This window comes from Acanthopagrus latus, chromosome 4 (genome assembly GCF_904848185.1).
Source record: "Acanthopagrus latus isolate v.2019 chromosome 4, fAcaLat1.1, whole genome shotgun sequence".
Classification (NCBI taxonomy): domain Eukaryota; kingdom Metazoa; phylum Chordata; class Actinopteri; order Spariformes; family Sparidae; genus Acanthopagrus; species Acanthopagrus latus.
This window is the reverse complement of record NC_051042.1, coordinates 19,741,876-19,765,648: the sequence shown is the minus strand read 5'-3', so window position 1 is coordinate 19,765,648 and position 23,773 is coordinate 19,741,876. Positions and strand designations below refer to the sequence as shown.

General features: G+C 40.2%; 1 protein-coding gene across 2 annotated transcripts; it reads right to left on the bottom strand.

Moving 5' to 3' along the window:
* Positions 1-814: 814 nt before the first annotated feature.
* On the bottom strand, positions 815-23,019 carry ext2 (exostosin glycosyltransferase 2). Of its 2 annotated transcripts, none has more exons than XM_037094382.1 (15): positions 22,800-23,019; positions 21,861-22,201; positions 21,553-21,776; positions 21,026-21,115; positions 19,337-19,453; positions 18,939-19,134; positions 18,692-18,831; positions 18,498-18,591; positions 12,797-12,928; positions 7,957-8,146; positions 5,699-5,865; positions 4,991-5,134; positions 3,861-3,989; positions 3,123-3,205; positions 815-2,284 (listed from the first exon to the last, which is right to left on the bottom strand). In XM_037094382.1, the coding sequence occupies exons 2-15, from the start codon at positions 22,173-22,175 to the stop codon at positions 2,146-2,148; spliced, it is 2,160 nt and encodes a 719-aa protein (XP_036950277.1). In that variant the 5' UTR covers positions 22,176-22,201; positions 22,800-23,019; the 3' UTR covers positions 815-2,145. The 2 variants fall into 2 exon arrangements, with proteins under 2 accessions (XP_036950277.1, XP_036950278.1); XM_037094383.1 differs by lacking the exon at positions 22,800-23,019 and adding an exon at positions 22,568-22,707.
* Between the last annotated feature and the right edge of the window lie 754 nt (positions 23,020-23,773).

Sequence of the window (23,773 nt, the reverse complement as noted above, 5' to 3'; positions counted from 1 at the left end):
TATGTAATTCTTACGAGTTTCAAAAGTTTGTTTTTTCCAAGTTTTTTCTGTGGCTTCAAGCCGTCTTTTGAAATGAGTGTATGAATTTTACCCATGCCTGTGTTACATTTCGCGTGTGATTAAAGTACAATAAGTTATTGCTCTTCTACTCAGAATCTTGTCCCTTAATTTGTTTGGAAATTTTACTCATGCCTGACATGGTTTATACAGCAAAAGCCAGAGTTTAAAGGATAGAATTTCGTGCAAGGTAATGGTGGTTGCCTCCGGCTTTCTCTGAGACCACAGAATTCTGAAACCGCCGTTACCACACGGTACAGAGTAAAAGCAGGACAACTATTCTTCTATTAGTATTTAGAGGTCACTCAAGTCACTCCCAGTTTCAAGAAAAGCCTTTCAAATCATCAGCTAAACATACTGGTCTGGCCACAACTTGTAAAAAAAAAAAAAAAGTTGTCTGCTGCTGCTAGAAAACCAATGAATTTGCAGCGTCTTATTGCATCGCTCCACCCTGCCAAAATATTGTGTCATCCCTGCAGTCGCATACTAAAATCCCCACGCATTTCAGTGCCTTTGAAGGGACTTGAGTGGTGAAATGAGATCGCACAACCCGCAAGAGTATCACACTAATTGAAGCTGACAAAAATACGAACTGCGCCCTTTTGAACTGCTGACATTGAACAGGGAGGATTAAGCAGCGTATATTAACAACAGGTGACAGGCTGGAGGGAACAGCGGAGCGTCCGTGTCACGGAGGGTCCACTCCGGACGGGTTTGAGGTTGGACATGACAAAAAAAGAAAAAGAAAAACGTCATCTTCAGACATATTAGTGTGGTCTTTACTTATGTATTACAAAGTCATATATACACTTAGATACATAAACTCAGTCAAAAAATTTAAAACAATTTCCCCGACCTTATGAAAAAAAAAAGAAAAAAAAAAAAAGAAATTGGGCAAACAAAAACACCACGAGGCAAAGTTAACATGTCAAAGACTGCGCTGCTTTCAGTGTTGAAGCCTACATACCAGAGATGGTGATGAAAAAGACAGAAATATAAACACACACACACACACACACACAGAACAGGCATAATGGAGAGAAAAAAAAAAAAAAGCATTGCATCAACAGTTTATACACGTGTTTTGAAAAGTGTGGATTTGTCCATTATTCCCTGTACATTATGTTTTCAAAGGCATGGCACATAACACTTGTTCAACTCTTGAAATGAAAAGATGGATGCTTCAATTAGCTCCGCTCCTTTTTTTAAAATATATATATTAATATAATGAAAGGCTTGCTCAGGCAGTATAAAATTACAATTCAAGATGTTCCAGTAGCTTAGCATCAACATTTCAAAATCAGCAGTTACTCGCCCTGAAAAATAAGATTTATGGCGTCAGCCTGGCCCAATCTGATTGTGTAAAACAGACCGTATGTGAGACGTTCACTGTACATCATCTGTTAGCCACCATGCTTGGTTTTATCACATTAGATAAAGCCCTCATAGATATGTCACTGAAGCATTTAATATATCTCATGTGAATTAAACATTTATTACGTTTCCTTTTCAGACAGTACAGCTAAAAGAATCAGGTCTGTGTCAGCTTTTGAAAAGGAGAGATAGAAAGAAAGACAAAAAGACAATCCTAGTTGGTGCATCATAAATTATAACTATTATACAGCACTGCTGCAAAATACAAATATATACACTGTATACGCTGATTCCAGAGCAGCTGGAGCACAAAGTTTCCAGCTCAGTAACAGTGAGGGAGCGCAAGACCTCAATCAGTCAGCCTGTCCATCAAACTTCAGACTCCAGTAGCAGTTCATGTAACTTTAGTCTAGGTATTGGCATTGGTTAACCTTTATAATAAAATCATTTACTTTAAGCCTAATTATTCCCATCACACTCACCACCATCCCTAGATTTCAACATCCTCTTTCATTCAAGATTTCCTGTACAATGCGTTTTACATTCATTTTGGAAACTCAAAAAATCTAAGTAAAAGTAATTTGAGCTGAGAGGGGACAACACGCATGCACCACTTTAGTCTGAATGTTGCCGTCCCGATATGAAAGATGATGTTGGTGACGAATTTTGAAGTCTTGAGGCTGTGACGAGGTCGACACATCTGTTACAGGCTGGTCAGAGGCTGCCGATGTTGGGGAAGCTCTTGAGCTTCTCTGGGAAGTCGTCTTTGTAGAGTACTGGGTCTGCACGGTGTTCCACCACCTTTAGAGGCATTGTACCAAAAACTGAGGCAAACTTGTTGATGCACTCAGATCTAGGGGTGAAAAAAAAAAACAATTTATTCAATTGAAAAGCAGGAGAAAAACATGGATTTATTTGGCAGCTTATGACTAGTAATGTTTGCAAGTGTGTAGGTAGATGAGGTGTTTTTCTTTCTTTTTAATCAATGTAAGATGCAGTTTTTCCTCAAATACAATTTCCCACTAAAATATTCACGTCTTTTACAGGCATGTGGAGGCTATAACCAGGCAGTGGTCTTGTGTGTTTATATTTGCACAGCTTGTAGATCATTCCCTATATATATAAATCATCTAGGTCTTTAATTTAGTGGTTGCATCTAATGGTAAAGTTGTAACTAGAAAAACAAAAAACTTATCAAGGTGTAAAAACTTTTTTTTTTAGTGTATGTCCCAGATTAATACTGCAAGTTTTCTTTATAAAAAGGGAGCAGATTGTTTAAACACAAGACACAAGATAGTACTGACTTCAGTTTACTGTAAACAAGGTTCTCTTGCAGTGAATATTTTCTAATTATATAAAGTGTCCAAAAACAAATGGTGGGGATAAATGGAAATGCACAAAGATATATGTGCAGCATTCCTAAGATATGATTTCTACTCTGTTTTTCACACAACACATTTAACTGATTATAACATGTTTTAGCATCCAGATAAAATTTTCATAAGATAAAAAGAAATTTATTACAAGATTTTTCTACAACTAAACCTCTGCATAAACCCAAGCCAAAGTAATGTCAGAGGAGTAATACACATACAAGAATGCTTTAGCTACAGACAAAGTAAAAAAAATAAGGAAACAAAAAAAGATTATTGTGCTCCTTTTATACTAGACTTCCAAAACAAGTGTCATACCTCTCCACCATGTGTGTCTGATCCAGGGACAGTCCATCAATGGCAGTACACTCGGGGCACTTGAACTTTTTCCTGGGGGTCACCTACACAGAAGCAGAACAAAGTCACACCAGTAACGTCAGCTCACTCCTGTGTTAAAACCTCAGCAACTGTCCAGTGTGATGAAATGAGTCTGTGACATCCTACAACAAGTTTTGTCAAACGCAGTGTGTGTCTGAATTATCATCGGTGGAGATGGAGAAAGATGATGTATGGCTTTCCTCTGTCTAACCTCCGTCACATCTAGTATACCCCTGACACATGCCTGGACCAAACGCTCTGAACCTGTGAATGTACGTGTGTGTGGAGGAAAGTGTGAGACACAGAGAGGAAAGACAGGGATGGCTGGAGACGGTGAGTGTTTCCTGAAGGAACCGGTTGGAGATATGGTGGGAGGTGGGTGCAGGCGTAAGGAAGTGAGGAGCTTGTGATTTGATGGCAGGGTGTGCGTGAGCCTCAGTGAGCTTAAGAAAACACACTCAGAGGGGGAGTGCCAGTGAGTGACACCCAGATAAGGGAGGTTAAGGCCAGGCTTTAGCTCAGGCCCCTGCACCTGGGCACAGTCAGCGTGATGGGGAGGAGGGTTAGGGCCGAAGGGTGAGAGCTGATCAAACCCAGAGATGCTGGTCCGCTCTGTCAGGCTCTCAGCCTCCCCCGGTAAGCTTAAAGCACACAGGCCGATCAGAGCCGTGAATGTACCTTTATGGGGGCTTTGCCGGTGATGTTAGCCACCAGGAAGTTCATGGCAATGTCCTCGCAGTTCATGTGAGCGTCCACCCAGTTCTTGATGTCTCCAGGCATCTTGTAAGTGTACAAATAGTTGAAGTACTGGAAAAGAAAACAAAACAAGAGATTACAGGGTGTCATATAAAGAGTCTGAAGAAGCGTTACGTACAGACACTGTCAGAAGAGTATGTAGGAGGAACCACTGCGCTAGAATTTTCTTTGAACTTAAATGAGTGTGTGAGGTTTAAGAAGAAGGGAGATAACCTTGCTCTGCCTTTGACACTCTGCTCATCTATCACTGCAATCTCCACATACCCAAAACAGAGGTCCTTCATTTATCTGATTTATACATATTGAGCAATTCAGGGCTCAACAATAATGATTGACTGATAGCCCAGAACATGTTGAGTGCCACTTTGGACTAATAATTCGATTGCTTTATCTTGTATATTTTTGTTGTACATATTTCTTTTTACGTTTTTGGCATTCTGTGGACAGCAAAAGAAGAATTTCATTGTACAGGGAACCATATTTCCTTCCTGTGCATATAACAATAAACACTTTGAATATTGAATCATTCAAGCAAGTCACTTGTCCAATCAGGACATCGGTGAAAAGGAATTTGACACATTATTTTTTTCAAGGGCTGATAATGGAAGTATAATGTGGGAGACATCTCGCTTGCATCTAATCTCTGTTGAGAACTGCAGATGAGGCACTTGTGAGAATATGAGAGAAATAGACATGACTAAGCTAAATTGCAATCAAACATTTTAATTATCCTGGAATGAGGAATTAACATTTGTGATTTGCCAGAATGTTTTTTTTTGCATCACATTCTTGTTGATTCATCTACTTCAAGATTAAACATGATGATTAACATTAGCCTTTGTTGTTACTTGTTAACTGGTAATAAAACTGTTTGCACTGGTACAAGTAAAAACTGCCATTGGGCAACAACATTTATTTTCTGAATTGGCTCTGTGTCCATCATTATTTATAAGAAAAATTCTAACATGAGCCGCTCTGAGGGAAAGAGTGTGAAAGTAGCAGAGCTCAAGCAGCAAAAACTACTCAATTTCAGCCAAGCGTTTTCAGGTCACCTTGTGGTAGAAGGCGGCTCCTGTTAGAACCATGGAGACCTCGTTGGTCCACTCTGACTCATACTTCCACTTCCCCATTTCATGGTCCCAGAGGTGCAGTCGGCCTGGGTAGCCCACCAGCCTGTCTGGGAACTCCCTCCACACCTGGAGCAGGACAGATTGTAGACGTGTTCAGGAGAAACAAACCAAGATAAGAACTGGTGGCTTACAATGTGATCGGTAGATTTACAATATCTAGTCTTGTGTTTCCAAATATTTCTGAATATTTTCACAATACAAATTCACATGAAAATATTTTTATTTTCAAGTAGCTTTGTGATTGGCTGAATATAAATGGCTCGACACCAGCAGCCAGTCTGCGGCACTGTCATCTATTTAGACCGACAGCTCCTCCATCCCGCCTGCAATTCCATGTAATTATCCTTAAACTGAGCACAATTTTATTAAATGGCTCCTAAATGGATTCAGGTGAATGTGCTGAGCTAAGTGGGGCCGGGCAGGTATGTTGGCATGGAAAGCATCAGCTCTATACCTGTCATCATTCATCACACATCAAACACATTCAGCCGGCAGTCAAATCCCCGTCTTATGGAGAATGAGCCTGCAATCTCCCTGAATGACTTTAAACACCGGGATCAACCTGAAATGGCTCCCTGCCAACAGAGGAAGGACGGGTGAGTATGTTTTTTTAAAATGTCTTTTTCTCACCTCGTAGCCAAACTGTAGTTCATCTGATGTCAGCATGATGATGTCATCATCGATAGCTAGCACAGCCTCCGTCTCGATCTCGTCGTAGGGGAAGAAGCGGTTGCTCAGCTTGTTCTCTTTGGTACGCACGACTTTGAGAGGAACACCGATCTTCGGCCAAAGAGACTCTGCCAAACAAATAACAATAAGCAACCAAATCTCTACACACACAGATCTAGAACCTTAAATTGTCAACAATTCTGATAATAAACCATTTTTTAACAAATAATGTGTGAATTGTTACTTTTCATAAAGTATTTTTTTAATCAATGGATTATATACCTTTAGACATGTTTTATTTATAAATGACCAGTTGACAAAAAATGTGTGTCTTTAAAGTTTTCAAATGTGAAATTTAGTAGTTGTGATTGTCATTTATGAATTTATTTAGATTCTGGACTGTTTTTTGAACAAAGAAAGCCATATGAAAATGTCACCTTGGGCTCTGGACAATCCAAATGGCATTTTCACTTTGTTTCACCTATCTTTCATTTCAATTACTTAAGAAAATAATCTGCAAATCAACTAAGTAAAAATTGTTTTCAGTCGCAGCCCAACATCAATACATTTATACAGTATGCAACACGATGATACTCATTTTTCATACACTTTTAGTGGTTTCACAGGATTATAAATATGGCCACTTTCAATGTCTAAAGATGGGCGAGAGATTATGATGTCATTCACCACTGACAGAGACATTTGAAGTCTCTCCTGGCAGTGGAAAATAGTGCTCTGAGAGTTTAACTTCACTCACTGACTCGTATAGCTACGCTAACCTCAAGCACGTGCAAATCTAACCACAGTACGATTCATGAGGTAGATCAACAAAGTCGTTTTTTCAGGGGAGCATTTCAAACATCTTGGGCAGTGTCCATGGCACGGACTATGGCACAGACAGATCACACACACTGTGTCCCCTCATTAATGGGCTAACTGGGGCTTGGCAGCCTATAAGAGGAGCTGTGGGTCCTTCTAACCACGTCTGAGGTCTCCTGTCAAAAGCTATTGTCAGGAAAAGTGCTATGTTAAATGCCCAGATTTTCTTCTTTCAATCCATCCATGTTGCTGTCATCCTTTCTTTTATTTCCAAGGTTGGACAGAGGCAGTAGGATTTAGGGAATTAAAGGCTATTATCTTTTTTGAAACTTTTGCTCCACTTTGGCATGGGTCAAATCACAGCTATGTTTTTAGGAATACTCTATGGCTGTTATGCACGACTTCTGCATTTACAGATGCTCTGTGGCAGTTAATCTTGTCAACACAATTTAACAAACATAATGTCATCTGAGCCTGTTACGCAACATATTTAGACTCATGAACACAAAAATACTTGATTGTGTTAGAAAAACATTGTTACTTGGTCTTTATTGTCTTAAAAGAAATCCAGGAGGAAGTAAAAATAGGAGCCTGTAAACACATCAGATCAAGGCCTGGTGTGAATGGGGAGGAACTCTGCCTCCATGTTGGACTGAGCCCTGTGAGTCTGACCCGTCAATGGCCCCTTGTTAATTCTAATGGGTCACAAAGCTCCAGCCAGGCGCCGCTGATGCCTCTAATGAAAAGGCAAGTCACAGCCACGAGGGAGCACTTCAAAGTCCTCTCATTACTTCATTACATTATCCAACTCTTACAGCGGCAGGACCGATTTAATTCCTGGTGCAGAACAGTCTTGGTCTGAGTTAAGCCATCAGTGGGGTATGGCACGATGAACTGTTGTGTACTTAATTGCAACATTAAGGTAAATAATTACAGTGCAAGGTGCAATAAATAACCACTAATAAGAGCTTACTAACTATGACACAACTCTGACAGACTACCAGTGACATGGACAGTAATGAAGACAGAAAAAACATTGACAGACAGGTAACAAGGAAAATATGTGAGACAGATCTGATGGTCAGCCAGAACTAAGACCTACTGATGGCTTCTTTGGATTTTATTAACACAAATACCTTTAGTATGGATACATGTGCTCAGGGTTCCTAGTAAAGTATTTAAATCTAAGCTCAACAGTACCACAACCACAGACAAAAACATTATAACCTTTTCAAAGGTAGGATTTATTGTAGCATTGTGACATGGGACTGCAGAGGTTTCATCTAATTTTGTTAGTTTAACCTCATAAACTGGCAAAAAAGTGTATATGCAACCATACATTTTGTAAAAAGTTTCATGAACTTGCATTATTTTTTTCGATGAGAATGTGTTATACTCACCCTCAGGAGGACTCTTGTTCTGGTTATTCCACACCACCAGCAGCTTAGCCAAGCTGGGCACCTTTGAGATTTCTGTGATAACCCGGAAGAGACTCTCAACGCGATCGTAGGTCAGCACCACTGCTGTGAACCCAGGTGCCCTTGGTGGGATAAGTGGCAAGAACAGAGGGCTGTTCACACTGGACCACTTCTGCATGAGACAGGAAACAAAGGAAAAACACGGTGGTTGTTGAGGCCGCAAACATCTCGTTTCATTCATTCCTTCAGTTTTTTCATTTTCATGAGTAGAGCTAGCGTCATGTCTTCTATGTCCACCACTGTCTGTCATGTTTTCCATGATTTAATACACTATAATAGTGCTTCAGTGGACAGTGAGGTCACCTGCAGTAATTTCCAGATGATGGATTTTATTGTGGAGCAAGAATCATTCAATAATGTGTCTCAGGGGCTAAAAGAGCGACGAAAGCTTCCAGTAAGAAAGCCAAGTAAACCTTACTGAAGCAGCAGTACAGAGGGATAAGAAAGACCACGAGGGAGACTGCAAACAAGACGGGCTGTCTAGCCTCTTGAGTCTCCTGCCCCTGTGATGTTATTATGATGAGTCTTCTGGGATGTAGGAGAAACAGGAGCAGTGAGGGAGTAAAGTTTGCAATGTAGTGAACAGTGGCCGTCTGTCGTCAATGTGGAACTTGGCTTTTCTGTCAATGCTCCCCTTTAAAAAGTCTCATAAACCCTGGAAGCTGCACTGACTTCAGCTAAGATCGAGTGACACCGTTTAAAGCAGAAATCCACAGGAGATGGTCTCTGATGGTCTGTGTGTGCTACATACAAAACACAGTCATCTGGATCAGAGGAGACAACTAATGTTAGTCTGTAGGCAGCAAAAACATTTTTCTTAGGTGAAGTAAAATTAAAAGACAAAGTGTGTCTGTCATTTACGAGCACATGCTACTGTAACACTAGCAGATATAGGAGCATCAGGGTTCGTAAGTGTGTTAACTTCATCAAAGCCTCTAAAACTGTTCCACCCTTGTTACAGTGACAATCTGAGAAGGGCAAAGACAGCATATCTAACACAGTAAATCTGTGGGCTTCTTGAAGTACATATAAAACCTGTGTCTCCTCTGGTCCCAGGTGGCCACACAGCGATTATGTGGCTCCTTCCATAGCATCAACACAAGTCTGTCAACACAGACACAGCCGCTGCCTTTTACACAACATCAGTCACTCCTCCACCAATAAAAAGTCACTTTATTGGCAAGTGGAAACTTCCTTGTGGTCATTCTCACATTGTCAAACAAGCGAAGGGGGAAATAATTAAACTAACACGTATACGCAGCAGAGGTGCATTAAAACAGACTAAAAAAAGGCAGAGACCACTTAAGTCATTTGTCAAACTGAATAAACGGGATGAAAAGAAAGCCACAGCTCAACGTAACCAACAGATCTGAAGGAGTTTATACTTTACACTAAGAAAGAAGAACCTTATCTGGTTTTTTTAAATGCTTAAGTGGTTCTTTAATACACTTGAGCCCCATCAAAGATATGTAGATTATAAGCAAGAGAAATATAGAAGTTAAAAAGCCTGTCTCTCCTGTCTTTTTATCTGTATAAACATTTCTACATTTACATTTTACGTTAATCTTTTAACAGCACACACAAGTACCACTATTCAGCCAACTGGATTCCAAAAGAAGTGAGTGACTGTAGTGTGAAGTAGACCTTGGAGCCCAAATCAATTCTATAATATACAGTGCTATGAAAAAGTATTTGCACCCTTACAGATTTCTTTGGTTTTTGCTTTTTTGTCACACTTACATGTTTCAGATCATCAAACAAATCATATCAGACAAAGATAACCTGAGAAAATACAAAAAGCAATTTTTAAACAATAATTTCATTTATTAAGGGAAAAAAGCTATCCAAACCAACCTGACCCTATGTGAAAAAGTGAATGCCCCCCCCTTCTTAAATCAGGAATTAACTGTGATTAACCACATTTTTTGGAGAGCCGAGTTCAATTTCACTAGCTGAAATCTGTCTGACAACATAAAGTAAGCCACAAGATCTCAAAAAAGCAACACATCATGCCCCAATCCAAAGAAATTCAAGAACAGATGAGAAACAAAGTCACTGACATCTATCAGTCTGGAAAAGGTTACAAAGCCATTTGTAATGCTTTGGAACTCCAGTGAACCCCAGTGAGAGACATTATAAACAAATGGAGAAAACATGGAACAATGGTGAATCTTCTCCAGACTGGCCAGCCCACCAAAATTACTCCAGGAGCACATCGACTATCATCACTTGCCTCAGTTAAGGTCAGTGTTCATGATTCAACAATGAAAAAGAGACTGGGCAAAAATGGCATCCATGGGGGGATTCCAAAGCGAAAACCACTACTGGCCAAAAAGAACACAAAAGGCCCATCTAACATTTGTCAAAAAACATCTTGATGATCCCGAAGACTTACAGGGAAATATTTTGTGGACGGACGAGACAAGAGTGGAACTTTTTGGAAGGTGCATGTCCCGTTACATCTAGTGTAAAATTAACACAGCAATTCAGAAAAAGAACAAACCTGTCAAACCTGGTGATAGTAGTGTTATGGTCTAGGGCTGCTTTGCTGCTTCAGGACCTGGATGACTTGCTGTAATTGGTGGAGCCATGAATTCTGCTCTCTACCAGAAAATCTTTAAGGAGTCCAGCCACCAGTTTGTGACCTTAAGGCCAAGTGCACTTGGTTTATGCAGCAAGAAAATGAGCCAAAGCACAACAGCAAGTCCATCTCTGAATGGCTAAAGGAGTGGCCTAGTCAAAGTCCACACTTAAATCCGTGGTGAATTAAAACAATACTGCGAAGAATAGTGGGCCAAAATTCCTCCTCACTGATGTGAAAGACTCATTGTCAGTTATCGTAAATGCTTGATTGCAGTTTTTGCCGCCAAAGGATGGCACAACCAGTTATTAGGTTTAGGGGGCCATTACTTTTTCACATAGGGCCAGGTGGGTTTGGATAGGATTTTTTCAACTACTAAATGAAATCATCATTTAAAAACTGCATTTTGTATTTTCTCAGGTTATCTTTGTATGATATCAAAATTTGTTTGATGGTCTGAAACATGTAAGTGTGACACAAAAGCAAAAACCAAAGAAACTGGTAAGGGGGCAAATACTTTTTCCACAGCACTGTATGTTTCATCTTTATTTTGACGGTGTTCACATTCACATCTGATGAAAGTCTGCACTGTGACTTCATAGCAATACTTTTCATTTTCAAATCAGATGTGTATGATGAAAAAAAAACAATAAAATCCAAATACTTACAGACTTCACCCAAACTGTTAAACCAGACATTGATAAAGTAAGATTTCCATATGAGTGGGTGCCAATCACCACAAAATGTTAAACTCTGGCACCTTCATAGGTCTGATATGCCTCAATTCTTGTCATGTAAAACCTTGCAAGTATGCCCACTACCTACAACTCCAAAACAAAAAGCAGCTTGTCCCTTATTCTGAACCCCCGTCTTCCAACGGCACCAGCAATCCTGGGAAATGTGCTTTCAATTACCAGCCTTAAGACTACAGGAGGAGAGGGGGAGAAAAATGTCTGCCTGATTTATTTAGTGCTCTGCGCAAGTTCTTCTCACCATCCATTCACTGAATCCATCGAGAAAACACTTCATCTCCCATCCCAGGCAACAGTGGCCAAAGGTCTCTACCCTAACACAATTAACCTACTCTGGGTCTGGACAAACACTGAGACCTGAGTGATTCTGATTGACTGGCCTGGAGGTTTGACACTCTGACAAAACATTTTGAAATAAGTGGCCAATTACAAGTGTAACTGCTGATTAACAAGCTACCTGTTCAGAGTAAAACAGGCAACCATGGTCAACATTGAGAGCCTACTTGACTATAACCCTTGTGATCCTAAGTAACTGTACAGTTTGTAGCAGAACTGAAATAAAACATCAGAAAACAGCACTCGGAACACTGATTTGTTTTGACCGCCATCTCTCTAATCTTAGCATTTCAGTGGAAATTCAAATTTCAGTCTTATAGTGGGATACTTCTAGACATTTGACAGATCCTTTTATGCATCCACACACATTGCTCACATGCACAAGCCTCTACCCCACAGGCTGAGGATGGAGGAGCCTCTACATCAGACCCGGCTGATTAACAACTCCTGAGAGATGGTCGCCCAGCCAAGCTGTCTACAGCCACAAACTCCCACAACCGCAGGGATGCTTAACACACACACACACAGACACACACACACACACTATTCTTCGCATTGAGCGCACTCTCTACAAACACAATGACTCAGACATGCAAGAACTTATTTTTCACCACAACGGAGGAATCCTCCTAGTGCAGAACTGCTGACACAAACTGGCTGCCTCAGAGCTAGCTGGGTGTATACCAAACTGTGAAGCGCAGCATGTGTGGCGCGCTTCAGAAAGAGCAAAGGCATCTACTGTCACTCTTCCACAGAGGCATGGATTTACAAGGCACAGGAGAGTGGAATAAGCTTAATGTGGCACTGTGAGCGTATGTATGGTCAAAGCTACATAGTGTCAGATAATAACAGACAACAAATAGACTTCTAGGAATACAACTGAGTGGCTCAGCACAGTAGAGCATAGATCTATACAGACTGTATAGATTATGTGGCTGTTTGTAGAAAGAGATCAGTGCTGGGGCAATAAATATACTTTTGAAAGACAACAATGAAGGGTTAGAGTACAATAATACAATAAATAATGTTCAGGTTCAAAGTTTAAAACAATTGAAAAAAAGCATATCAACACTGAGTCGAAACAATTACATACCACCACAGGTGGATTGTTCCACTGCTCGTACGTGCGCGCAGCGTATGGGTAGATGCGGTCATTGATGATCTGGAGTGTTGTCAAACCGATAGCCTTCATGGAGCTGAAGTAGGCCTCCCAGAACCAGCGAGCCTGTGGACAAATGGAACAAACTTGTTTTATACCGAGAAAAAATCAAATGGGCAAAAAGAAAACGTGATTTGAGGACCAACACTAAACTGCTACTGTAACAAATATTAACCACACATGCTTTTTTTTGCTCAACTTTCAGAGATATTTGCTTTACAGATAGTGATAATACGGAAATGCAAAGTTGGATATTTGCAGTGATTGATTGAAAGATTCCATGACAATCTTGTCATTACCACAATATGTTGCATACAGGTGTAAGAGAGCCCTGTTGTTAATATCAATTACAAAGTAATACAGAACAATTTAACTTTTTATGTCTCCCCTGACGGCAATGACAACATTTACATGAACTACATTAAATGATCTTAACTTGAAGAGGTTGGTATTTAATTTAAAGGGACTCTGTAACAAATTGTAAAAATTAACATGCATTAACCACTCTTTTTAAAGGCCATATTAGAGAGAATTGTACCGTGACATGAAAAATGACACCTTCCCTGTTTGTTTTCGTGGCCATTAGTAGTCTGTGGGTGATTTGTTTGACTTGATTTGTTTGATGCTGCTGGACTGTGTATTTCTTTGTGAAGGACTGAGGTCAGATATCCGTGACAGAAGGATGTGACTTTATGCACATTCTCGGTCTCGGTCTCACTGCCACTCTCTGCTCCGCTAGCAGAAAACAACAGTAGCTAACAGCTTGTTGGGAATCCAATAACAAACTAACAACTGGCTTTCAGCACAACTCACAAGTTCCACAGAGCCCCCTTAACTGCTGGCCTGTTGTTATTGCTTTTTTAACACCATTTTCACAGTTTTGGAATTTTTATTTCATGATATAGTCATTACACGACTGAAGATAACACAGCAGTGTGAAGTCATGACTGTAAAATCCAGATTTTTTCCCTCCGGTCCAACTCTTAAAAGCCCACTTTGCAGCTCTCTTCAAGCTCTTGACCTTCAACAGCTCTTCTTCTGAGGCTCTCTAAAATCGCTTTTGACAGTGCCTGTTTCACTTCAACAGAACTCTGATGTGAAAAGCAGACTTTAATGATAACTGAACTCTTAACCCATAACTTAATGTTATCACATTGGCTGCTGGGATACCAATCTCACACTGCCTTCATTCGTGGTTCATTTCACATCGTCTTTTCAGCTGAGGCCACAAAGATGAAAGAGAATATGTACACTCAATTTGTTTAGTCAGTTGCAGAAAATAAGAAATTCAAGTTGAAGTTATTGCAACAAACCTGTAAATTCTGGGGTTCATTAATTCCTTCTCACTTTTTGTACCATAAAACACAAAAGTTACAATGACCTCATTGATCTAGAATGGTGTTACTGACCAGAAGATATGTGTCTGGCCTTCTTGCCTCCTGCAGGCCACTCTTCTATTAAGCAACTTCAAGGAACATCTTAGGGCAAGAGAACCCTATAAGAGTTAATGAAGCTTCAAACAACATTGTCTCCTGCCAGGAAGCACCATGTTACACTGACCCGACTCTAGCTCCTCAATGGCCAACAGTTCTGGGGGGAAGAGGATGTGAATATCTTACTTGTTTGAGCTAAATATCTGTCTCTTATAGAAACGAAACAAAGACAGCCCTTAGTGGCACATGACCATATGACCACTGCCTAAATCACCCATGTCTGATATATAGGACGGAGCTTCAGAGATGTACAACAACACAAACACAGCATTTATTTTTACAGAGGGGGTGAGGAGAATCCAAAAGGACTTTACTAATCTCAGGGGGGAATCCCAACGGCCCATAAATCACTCAGTGATGAAAGTTTCTTTTCTGACCGGGAGGCATAAAGAAAACTGTGCTGGCCCGAGGGCTCATCCCTCCACCCTCCACCCTCTCCCAGCGCCTGCAGGAATTTTTATGAGCAGGGAAGAAGAACCGGCATTGCTAGAGAGGAAGAGAACCTCTTACTTCATCTTCCAACAGCAGCATCTAGTCTGCAGTTAATTCTGACCTACAGGATCCACAAACTATCTAAAGTGTAGTTCACCAAAAAAGAACATCAAGTGTAATTTAAACTGTAGCTGTAAATATTTGTAGAGAAATATTGCAAAACAATCCTAAGACCAAACTGGGTCAGAAATCTATTCCTCTGTAAGCCAAATGTACCAGTCATCCAATGTAATGCTTGGTTAAAACTACATTAACTCATTTCCTTCTAGTTTACATATCTCGCCCAGCAACTGCCACTCTTTAGCGGCTGAAATTCAGTTTAAATAAAAAGGTCAAACAGATGATCAGAAGCAGTTTAGATCACAGCAGTCTGCCTCACTTTCTTTAACTCAGTGGAAGTTGTCAAGTGCCTGATAGATGATTCAACCTATAGAGCAGAATTGGCAGCAAGTGAGCTGTGGACAGAACCAGGCAATCATTAGTGTTTCTGACATAATCAGAAACAGCAGTGAAACCGAGCCCGCTTCAATCATGTGGGCTGCTCACTGGGAATATTGTTTTGCTCGAGATTTATTAGCACTTTACTTTTAACCGTGATCAAAACATTTCTACACACACACGCGCGCGCTCACACACACAAAACAAAACTTGCCCAAATAATCATCCTGTCTCCAAGGTGTAAATCGTCCTTATTAGAGCGGCTTCAACAAAAACTAGCAGGATTTGGGATCTTGAGGATCTTCAAGCTTTAGCAGCAGGTTTCATGTGGGATTACACAGTCTTGGTACTACTGAGCCCCAAGGTTTTCTGGATAATGGAATACCTCACAGACATGTCATATTTTGTGTGGCTCTAAAGATTCTGCATTGCAACATAGATGCACATATACGTACACTCATATTTAACTTTAGGCTGTGATATTCTGACAAATCCTGCCTTTGTGAGGAAAGAGAATTGTTTACTTCTGTATAGGAAGACTGGTCTGAAGAGAAGCAAAACAACATTTTCTTTAAATCAGCTGCAGAAAGTGTACAGTTTTGCACAGTGGAGAGCTGGGGAGACTACAACAAAGCTGAGAGGACAGGTACAATCAAGAGACTAAAAGAAAAAAAGATGGCTGTCCGGTTTTAGTTCAAGGCAAGAGTAGCAGAAAGAAAGTTGGACTCTCTCCTCCCATTTTCTACATTATAATCTAATAACAGAATGGATTTGGCTGTGCTAATCTAATAAATGTGTCATATTTTGAGGGTATGACCCAAACAAGGCTCATGAAAGTCAGTACACAAACACGGGCTCAGCGGTCTCATCTTGCAGCTGTTTACTGTGCGGCCTTTTAATATTTGACCTAAATGGAGGCTATTACATCATCTCAAATCTGAAAACGAGTTGTGCTGTCTGGACCAAGTCTGCTGACTACTGATGGAGGTTCAACAGTAGTCTGTCACAATCTGACCTGCTCTCTAATAAAGTTAACCATAAGTTCTGTCTCTGCAGGATGAACTGAATACTTAACTGATGAAAAACACTGAAAACCACCTTTTTAGGTTTGTTGTTTTTGTCGATTTCTAGCCTCAGACAGGTAAAAAAGTAACTTTAATTTACTTCACTAAAACCTTAAACTAAAGCAAATACATATGATATTGCTCTTTATTACATTGCATCTGTCTATTTGATTTTTTTTTTATAAACTACATGAGAACGAAACAAAAGCAAAGACTGTTGAGCCCTCTGCTGGCTAAACCAATGAAATTCATCAGCTCAACCACAAAAGAAATCTTTGTTAAATTTTTCCTACACCAGCTGCTTGGAAAAACAAATGGCACTCAGTAGGGATAAAAATGTTTTTCGCATGAAGACTAGAGTATTTTACAGAGTATCCATAAGGAACATCTCCAGATTTATGCTGGCAAGAGTACAACATACATCAACCAATCCTTATAGAACTACATATATCTCTATATTTACATTTTTATATACATTTCTGTCCCTGCAGTGTGCTCTGGTAATAAACAAGTACTTCCTAGGCCAGGAAAATACTAATACATAGTCAACTTAATAAACACTTGATGCAAACCTTTCCTAATACTGCTTCAAAGGGCATTCAGAGTTAGGTCTATCCTACAATTCACCACTGTTTACAACACCACATTAGATTAGCTTGAATATTATCATTTGTGTTCAGACATAAACAAAATTAAGGCAGAACCCCCACAGAGGGTTATCATGTAATAGCAATAATCTGTTGTTATTTTGTAATACCTGAGTGATTCTAGATAATGTAATTGCCCTAACTGAGTCTTTGTTTGCCATCATCCGATTGTAATTAGAATACCGTATGGTTGATTGCAATTATTTGTTTTTATTTGTTTCAACAAATCATATGAGCTTCACTGAGCCATGTACGGTAATTGTACTTGTGTGACTGACCAGATGTTTTTAATCCATCAAATGGATCCTGGTGAGCCTCGCTTGGAGTCTTAGCACTTGGGAACTGTTACCAGAAATGTGTGACACGTGTGTAGGTACTTGACTACTAAAAATTACTACGAGCGCTGATATTATAATAGACCCATTATCTTCAAGAGATAGATCTATAATGAGGGGTAAACAAGCTTTTAACATTTGGATTCATTTTTAACATGAAGTGCTCTGTAGGCCCATCAGGTCTATCATGTCTTACAAAGTAAAAATAGCATGAGCACCTAGCTTTCAGTTTATGCAGTGCATTTATCAACTCGTGCTCTTGCAGTGTGAGCTTAACATTTCCATCTGTTCTAGTCTTACTATTTCAATAATAAGCTATGTGCTGAAAGGAGAACACACTTTAATGCTTTTAGTGTCTGTTTAGAGTGTGACCTGTGCACAACGGTACACAGTGATATAATATTACTTTCACCAAATTCATAGTACAATTATATACGTCGAGAAATGTCTTGGATAACAATCAACTTGCAACCAAGTCAATCCATCTGTAGACCATTAAAGCAGGCAGAGGAGTACTGTGATCAACAGAAAACAATATAAAATCTATGCTACCATGTTAGCTGTGAGCTACACACAGCAGAATACAATCCCATCTACAGGCTAGCCATGTATTTCAGCCTGTCTGGTGTAATCCAACCCTGAGCCCATCACTGAGCCCTTGGCCTAAAATGTGTGTTTGGGCAGTATAATTAGTAAATGGACTTGAGTTGATACAAGGGAATGAGGAGCAGCTGAACCAGTGCACTTCTCTCATAGCTGCTTTCACTTTTGTTTATTGTGGCTCAGCGCAGATATCAAATGGAGAGCGAGGGAGAGCAGTCTTCCGAGCATTTCACTCAAGCTAAAATCAACATAGTTGAGTCTTCTGAAAGCTGTTTAAAATCTAGACTGCGCAATGGAGGACATTCAAACGTACTAAAAGTGAGGTTGGTGTCCAAATTTCTGTCTTTTGGACACATCAAATAAAATTTGTTTCGGCTTCCACACACTTGATTTATTGGTTGGTACAGGCATAACTTAGATGTGACATCCAAGCGCGCTAACCCAACTGACAGCACCTCTGACCACAGAGTCAATCTAAGTCACAATGTCACTTAGTGTAAGACACTTGAAATAAGCTGTACTAAAAGATGTTTTTGTCTTCAGATATACATTGTGCCTGTTACCTGTCTCTGCATCTCTTCAACCTGTCTGTGAGGAATACTCTTTAGGATGGTGTACATCTCTGACAGCTTCTCCTCTGGAATAACCACAGACGCCCTGTGCAGGAACAGAAACTTTAAATCAGTCAACTGAAAAGGGCTGTCAGACTGTCAAACCGTTTACTTGTTTTTCCCACTGCTCAGCGATTTTGGCAGACCTTTTCCAGTCAAGTACTTCAGAGAACGGCAGAATGTAGGAGTCAGCGAGGATAACGGGGACACAGCCAGCCTGCAGCACGTCACTGAGGGCAGCCTGACCCAATCGTGCCCCCCGCAGAACCACACAGAATGAAGACTCCTGAATGAGGAAAAATGAAAGATTGAACATTTACTTTTAATATTTCACATGAATCACTTGCACATGCAGTTGAAATAAATGGTTTTTAATGCAGTTGTGCTTCCTACCTGCAGGATCTGAGGGTAGTCATACACCTGCCCCTTGTAGCAGCGTTTTCGTGCAGCGGCGGCACCCTGTGAAAGGTTGCTACACTTGTCCAGGAGGAGCAGTGCTTCTCCATTTTCTTCCTTCAAGCGCTCCAGTTCAGCACGGTACTCTCGGTGGATGGCAGTTTGAGAGGACAGAATAAAGTAGCGTCTTGGCCTGGGGGAATGGAGACAGGAGATATACAGAGGAATACTTCACTGCTGACTATAAATAACTTCTTGATAGGGATTAGCCTAAAGAGTGTTGATAAACCACAATTATTTCCACAGTCTGTGAATACATTAGATAAATAAACTAATGTCGGCATGATGTGATCCTAAAACAAGATAATGGGAGATAATGTGCGAGAAGTGCTCACCCAGGCTGTCTCTCAGGCAGCTCAACATCTGCAGAGAGGGGGCTGTACACCGGGATGCTGACATCATAACCTTGTCTGTAAGTCCATGTAGAGAAACCACCTCCAGCAAGCAGAGCTCTGAAACAAATACCGGTAGACCTGGTTTATAACAATGCTTCAACATACTTGGGACTCAACAGAAATGAGCTGCAAAGAAAGACTTTAAAAACACAAAATCATAAATTTGTTATTTTTCTTCCTTTGAGAACTTTTGCGATGGACAATGTTGATGTGGAGCACAAAGTGACATCAAACAAGGCTGAGTGCCCTGGGTAATAGAGCCCATATAGTCCCCTAAGTGGCAAAATGTATTTTGGATTATATTCTACTCTCAGGCAAGGTGAATATAAAGTGGAAACACACTGTCAGTCAAACACACACACCTGGTTCTGATGAGGCTCCATGTCAAATGGACTCCAGCTGGATGAGCCCAGGAAATTCCTTGCAGCTAAAGATAGTGTTCATTGTCTCAAGGCTGCCTGTTCACAAACCCAACCATCACTCCATCCTACAGGACATCTTGAGACATACAGGCTCTTTGCTGGTAAATACAACCAGATTTGAAACGTCTCCTCAAGGACTTTTGACAATATGTTATCTCCCAATTGCTTGTAAATATCTCTTTCATCTTTATCAAATAATCATTCTTAAAATGAAAGCTCATTCCAAAATCAAAACCCCATGTGTTCACTCTAACCTGTTGTGACATTTATCAGTCTAGATCGAGTTGCTGAATTTTTGAGATATCGGCTGTAGAGGTGTCTGCCTTCTCTTGAATATGATAAAAATAACAAGAGATTAGGCTAACTGAGCTCGCAAATGTTAAGTTCAGCAGTGGAGGATGATGTTTGCATTCTGCGCTATTATGAGCGCAGGATTCTCGTCCACGAGTGGATAAATACTTCCTTCTGCGCGGTAATGCAATTAAAGAGCTGTAGTTTAGTCCCAAGAAAATAGTTCTTACATGCTCACAACAAGGCCTATGGATTATCTCAACTAACTGGATCATTCATTTTTGAGAGGGAAATTGGTGTTGAGGTTTTCAAATGTACTTTTTGGCACCTCATGCACCACATGACGAGTACTATCTTGTTCCATTATAATCAAGAGAAGGCAACTCTCAAACTCACACCAAAACAATCTAGATGGACAAGAAGCACATAAGATAATATTTAACCATGCATTTTTGTTCTTGGGGTGAACTGTCCCTTTAACACTTTGTGACAGCACTTCTGGTAAATGCTACTTACTTTTAAATGATCTATTGTAGCATAAAAAATAATTTATTTTGTCCAACAAAAACGAACATAGTTTATCCTTTTGATTTGTAACTACTCATTCAAAGTTGCTTGCTTCCCTCCTGTCTAGTATTAGGGACTAAAGTTTGCAGTTTCAGATCATTTTTAGACTGGAGGTGTATGACAGCTGATCAACACTATCTGGTGGTGACGTTTACATTTGATCTAGACATGTTTGTTTTTGTTTCATATATTTCCTGCACCTGGATTACTACAGTGTACTTATCATTTATACAGACTACACCATAGTGGAAGTGTGCTACTTCTGAAGATTTTAGATGTGACAATGATTCAAATTTTAATGAACCCATTCTTAATCAACAGGATAGCTTTAAGGATGTACTGTAGCTACCTGTCTCTGGGCACATCCAAGGCAGTGTTGTAGTCTGGAGGGCCTCCAGGTAACATGTTGAAAAGTAGATGATTCATTCCTTTGTCCCATCTACAAAAACATACACAAGATTTGATCAGTTAGTTTACAGAATAATTGAACAAAAGAAAATTAAATGACGGCAGTTTTGCAGTTTTTGTGTAAAATTGGCTTCTTTTCTCTATTTCTATCTCCATTTCTCTATTACTAATGTGTATTACAAAACATTGTGTGTGTGTCTTAGTTTTTGTAAGCTGGCCAGAAAATATACATTTCAAAGCATTACTTTGGTCTCTTGTGACATTTCCATCTTATACAGGCAGTGGCTTTTATTTCTGACATTTTAGGATGTTAATGATGAATTTATATATTATCATCTGGTATTCAAAAATAATTGTTCATTTCTATCCTACACAACTATATATATATATATATATATATATATATACACGGTGTGCACAGCAAAGTGTCAAAGCTGTATAACTTTCAATAATGTTTTCATGACTAACCTGGGTAGCAGTGCCAGAGCCTGGGCAGTCTCTCTGATTCGCAGGGAGTTCTGATTCAGCACATCAATAGATGGGATAAAAAGACAAGCCCGGGTGACATCATCGGTGTAAAAGTCACTGTCAGAGATGGCACTGAGCAGGTCATTGTATTCTCGAGACAGGCCGGTGCTGCTGATGGGAACCCCCAGTTCATCCACAAATTTCTGCAGAGGGTAGATATAGACCTGCCAGAACAAACATGTCAACAGTGAGCCAAAATTTCACCCGGAAATGAAAAGCTGTACAGGCTTGCTCTGAGAGTCGGTTACCTTGATTCTGTTTTTGGGATTGTAGCCACATCTGTACACATCAAAACAGGTGTGCATGCGACAGCCCAGGTCACCCCTCTCAGGAATGGGACTGGACACAGGCAGGCGGACCAGAGGTGCGTCGTGAACGCTGCGTTTATCGAGGCTCCAGTCAGCTGCCGACTCTATGGAGTGGGGCCAGAACTGAAACATCCCTGTGGCAATCAGTCCCAGCAGCACCACCGAGAAGAGGGTGATGTAGTAGATGCGGTGCTTGGTTTTCATCCGCGGGATAAGGGCTGGGCCCCGAGAGCTGTACTTCCCAGTGGCGTACATGCCTGACACCTCTCCTCAACCGGTCACTGTACATATAAAGCCAGATTTTGAATCAGTGACAGCTCAGGATACTGTTTATATGAGGAAGTGAAGAAACAGATGTCCCTACATCAAAAAACAATCGTTGCCTGTAACGTTAATTCACAAACTAGATAGGTCCATAAGCCACGACACAAATCTTAATATGTGCGATACATCATTTTAAGTTCACACTAATCGATTTTATTAATACAACATCAACGTTACTAATTTCAACGTATTCGCTGTCAACGACTTGAATATCTAATTCGAGCTAAAATATCCTTAGCCGCTATTGAGCCAATATCAACAGCGGAAATCCCCCCAAAATTTATCAAAGCCCGTAGGAAATATCGCACAAATCGTGCAGCTACCTGTAAATTTCCAGGTGTTCTATAAGAGCAGTGATGACAGTAGCTGTTTTATCTTAAATGAACAAGGAAGCTAACTTGACTAACCGCAGCTCACGTAGCAGTTAGCTAGCTAAACCAGCTGTGTAAACACTCCTGCTATTAGCGCTTAAGTTAGCTTACTAATGTCAGTTGGCATAATCAAACGTTATTGGACGTGTTCAAAATAATACAATTATTCTGTATGTTTACTCACCGACACGTTTAATTGAAAGGGGGGTCGACAGTTCGGTCTTAATTCATGGCAACGATTAGAAAACAGGCAACACTTCTACATACAGTGTTAATGTTAGCCTAGCATCAAGCTAACGCTAGCGTCCCAGGAACTCTTGCAGTGATTTCCGGAAGTCATTCTTCTTCACTTCTGACATGTTTGTGACTCCTGTGTTGATACACTGCTTCCCTCCAGTGGAAGAGTTAGGTACATCTTTTATACGTTTCTTTCTTTCTTTCTTTCTTTCTTTCTTTCTTTCTTTCTTTCTTTCTTTCTTTCTTTCTTTCTTTCTTTCTTTCTCATCAACGGTTTTGAAAACATTTCATGTAATTGAAGCTGAGGTCCTCTTTTCTGATCTTTCAATCACACCTCGTGGTCTTCCTCAACACCTGACACTGGTTAAAAATGTTACATTGTCAAACTAGCAAGTGATTTTGTGATTTCTGGAATGGGCTGATCAGCCATTATCCTATATTCAAGGATAACTCCCTGGAGTGAATAATCTTGTTTTCAAATGGGGTCCTTCCTTACTAGATCCTTCCTGTGATATTTTATTGCAAATTCAGTGCTGACGCTATAATTGGGGTCATTAAGTATAAGTTATTCCCTAGTATAATGTAAATTACTGGCAGTAAAACTCCGGAAGTGTAGAATAAATTACAACAAGTTTTACTGGTCTCTACGCTGCAACCAGTCCTCACATCATCATGTTTATAGTTAACTAAAACAGAGATGTTACTAATCTGCACTGCCTTGAGTTGGGGAGTGATAAAGAGATTTCACAAAAAAATAGCACATGTGAACAACACTACTTAGTGACACAGGGCCATCCGAGGTTTGTCATCTTAGTCATCAAACAGACACCTCCCATCCACACTGTGTCTATTGACCCCTGACACCTCTATAAGGCTCAACAGTAGATTCTGATCACCTGCTGCACACTCATCATACACCGC

What these genes read in the sequence shown, in the direction of transcription:
- ext2 (XM_037094382.1), bottom strand. Translation starts at nt 22,175, where the DNA reads ATGTACGCCACTGGGAAGTACAGCTCTCGGGGCCCAGCCCTTATCCCG. An exon ending in GCTCTGGCACTGCTACCCAG is followed by an intron (nt 21,116 to 21,552) that starts GTTAGTCATGAA and finishes ATGTTTTTGTAG; the next exon opens with ATGGGACAAAGGAATGAATC. An exon ending in GAGCCGCCTTCTACCACAAG is followed by an intron (nt 3,990 to 4,990) that starts GTGACCTGAAAA and finishes TTTCTTTTCCAG; the next exon opens with TACTTCAACTATTTGTACAC.